We start from the raw sequence: 1,329 nt of genomic DNA, 5'->3' as shown, positions 1-1,329 counted from the left end.
ACATAGCATAACCTTACCCTACTGACAAAAAGAACAGCAAGAGGTGTGAAAATATTAACATTTTTATTTTAAGTAGGGAATATTTGTTAATCAGGACACGGACACATCCAGTGGAGCCGGCCGGGGTTTTTCGAAACCCCCAACCCGCGAAAAAAAGGGAAAGGGGGGGGGGGGGGTGGATGAAAGACAAACTTGTACATGGGCAAAGCGCGATTCAAACAGGCTCTCACATAATACTGCGACGAGCAATGTTGGAGCACTGCCCGCAACCGGTCGTCAAAAGAAGAATCAAATCGGCGACAGGGGAGGAGGACGAGGACGAGGACTTGGGGGCGGATATTTTGTGCAGCTACTGCAAGGCGTCGGTCTTCGCGTTGAGCAAAAACTCAGCGGCAGTTTGAAGAGGTTTCCACGCTGCCGAGTGCCTTGTCTTCAAGTAGCTGACGGGTACGGTGGCGATTTTTCTGGATTTGGAGACGTAGGCGCGCTTGTTGAAGTTGTCATAGTCGTTTTCTTCGAGGACGTTGAGAATCTGCGAGTACATGTCAAGCGAGGCCTGGACCGGCAACTGGGAGTCCTCAGCGAGCAGATGGACGCCCTTCTGGGCCTGCCTAAAGTAGCCCCTCGCGCGAGCGATCTGGAACTTGATGAGGTTCTTGTACCGCGAGTCGAGGACGCAGTTGAAGAGGTCCTCCTCGGTGTAGTTGAAGCGGCGCAGGTCCTCCAGCGGGAGGTAGATGCGGCCTCGGAGCCTGTCCTCGCCGACGTCGCGGAGGATGTTGGTAAGCTGCAGGCCGATGCCAAGTGCGAGGGCGGCCTTGGTGGCGGCGGCCAGGCCCTGCTGGCCGGGTTCGACCGTGCCCATGATGGGGAGGGTCATGAGGCCGACGGTGCCGGCGACCCTGTAGCAGTAGAGGTACAAGTCGTCAAAGGTTTCGAAGCGGTCCTGCTCGACGTCCATGATCATGCCCTTGATCATGTCGCGGAACGGGGAGATGGTGACGTCAGGATAGTTAGCGATGGTGTCCGCCATGGCCAGGTCCAGGGCATCGGTCGCGCGGCCGTCAAAAATGTTTTCCAGGCGGAGCTCCCAGTCGGCCAGCATTGGGAGCAGGTCGGCCGAGCGCTGGCTCACGCGCGGGCCGTCGACAAGGTCATCCGTGCGGCGGCACCAGGTATACACGGCCCAGACGGCCTTCCTCTTGTCCGGGTTGAGCAGGGCGGTGCCGAGGTAGAAGGTCTTGGAGTACAGGGCGGTGATCCTCCTGCACTCCTCGTAGCTCTTGCTGAGGATCTGCTGCCTCTTCCTGAGGAAGAGCATGCGCCTCC

At 58.2% G+C, this 1,329-nt stretch overlaps 1 protein-coding gene across 1 annotated transcript; it reads left to right on the top strand.

Moving 5' to 3' along the window:
- The first annotated feature begins 179 nt into the window (after nt 1-179).
- On the top strand, nt 180-401 carry CHC_T00008213001 (hypothetical protein). The gene has a single exon (XM_005712316.1). It carries the CDS (start codon nt 180-182, stop codon nt 399-401), a length of 222 nt encoding a protein of 73 aa, XP_005712373.1.
- Nucleotides 402-1,329: the final 928 nt, after the last annotated feature.

Source organism: Chondrus crispus, genomic scaffold, assembly GCF_000350225.1.
Source record: "Chondrus crispus Stackhouse genomic scaffold, scaffold_97, whole genome shotgun sequence".
Classification (NCBI taxonomy): Eukaryota; Rhodophyta; class Florideophyceae; order Gigartinales; family Gigartinaceae; genus Chondrus; species Chondrus crispus.
The sequence above is the reverse complement of the archived record's forward strand: the minus strand, read 5'-3'. Positions and strand labels throughout refer to the sequence as shown.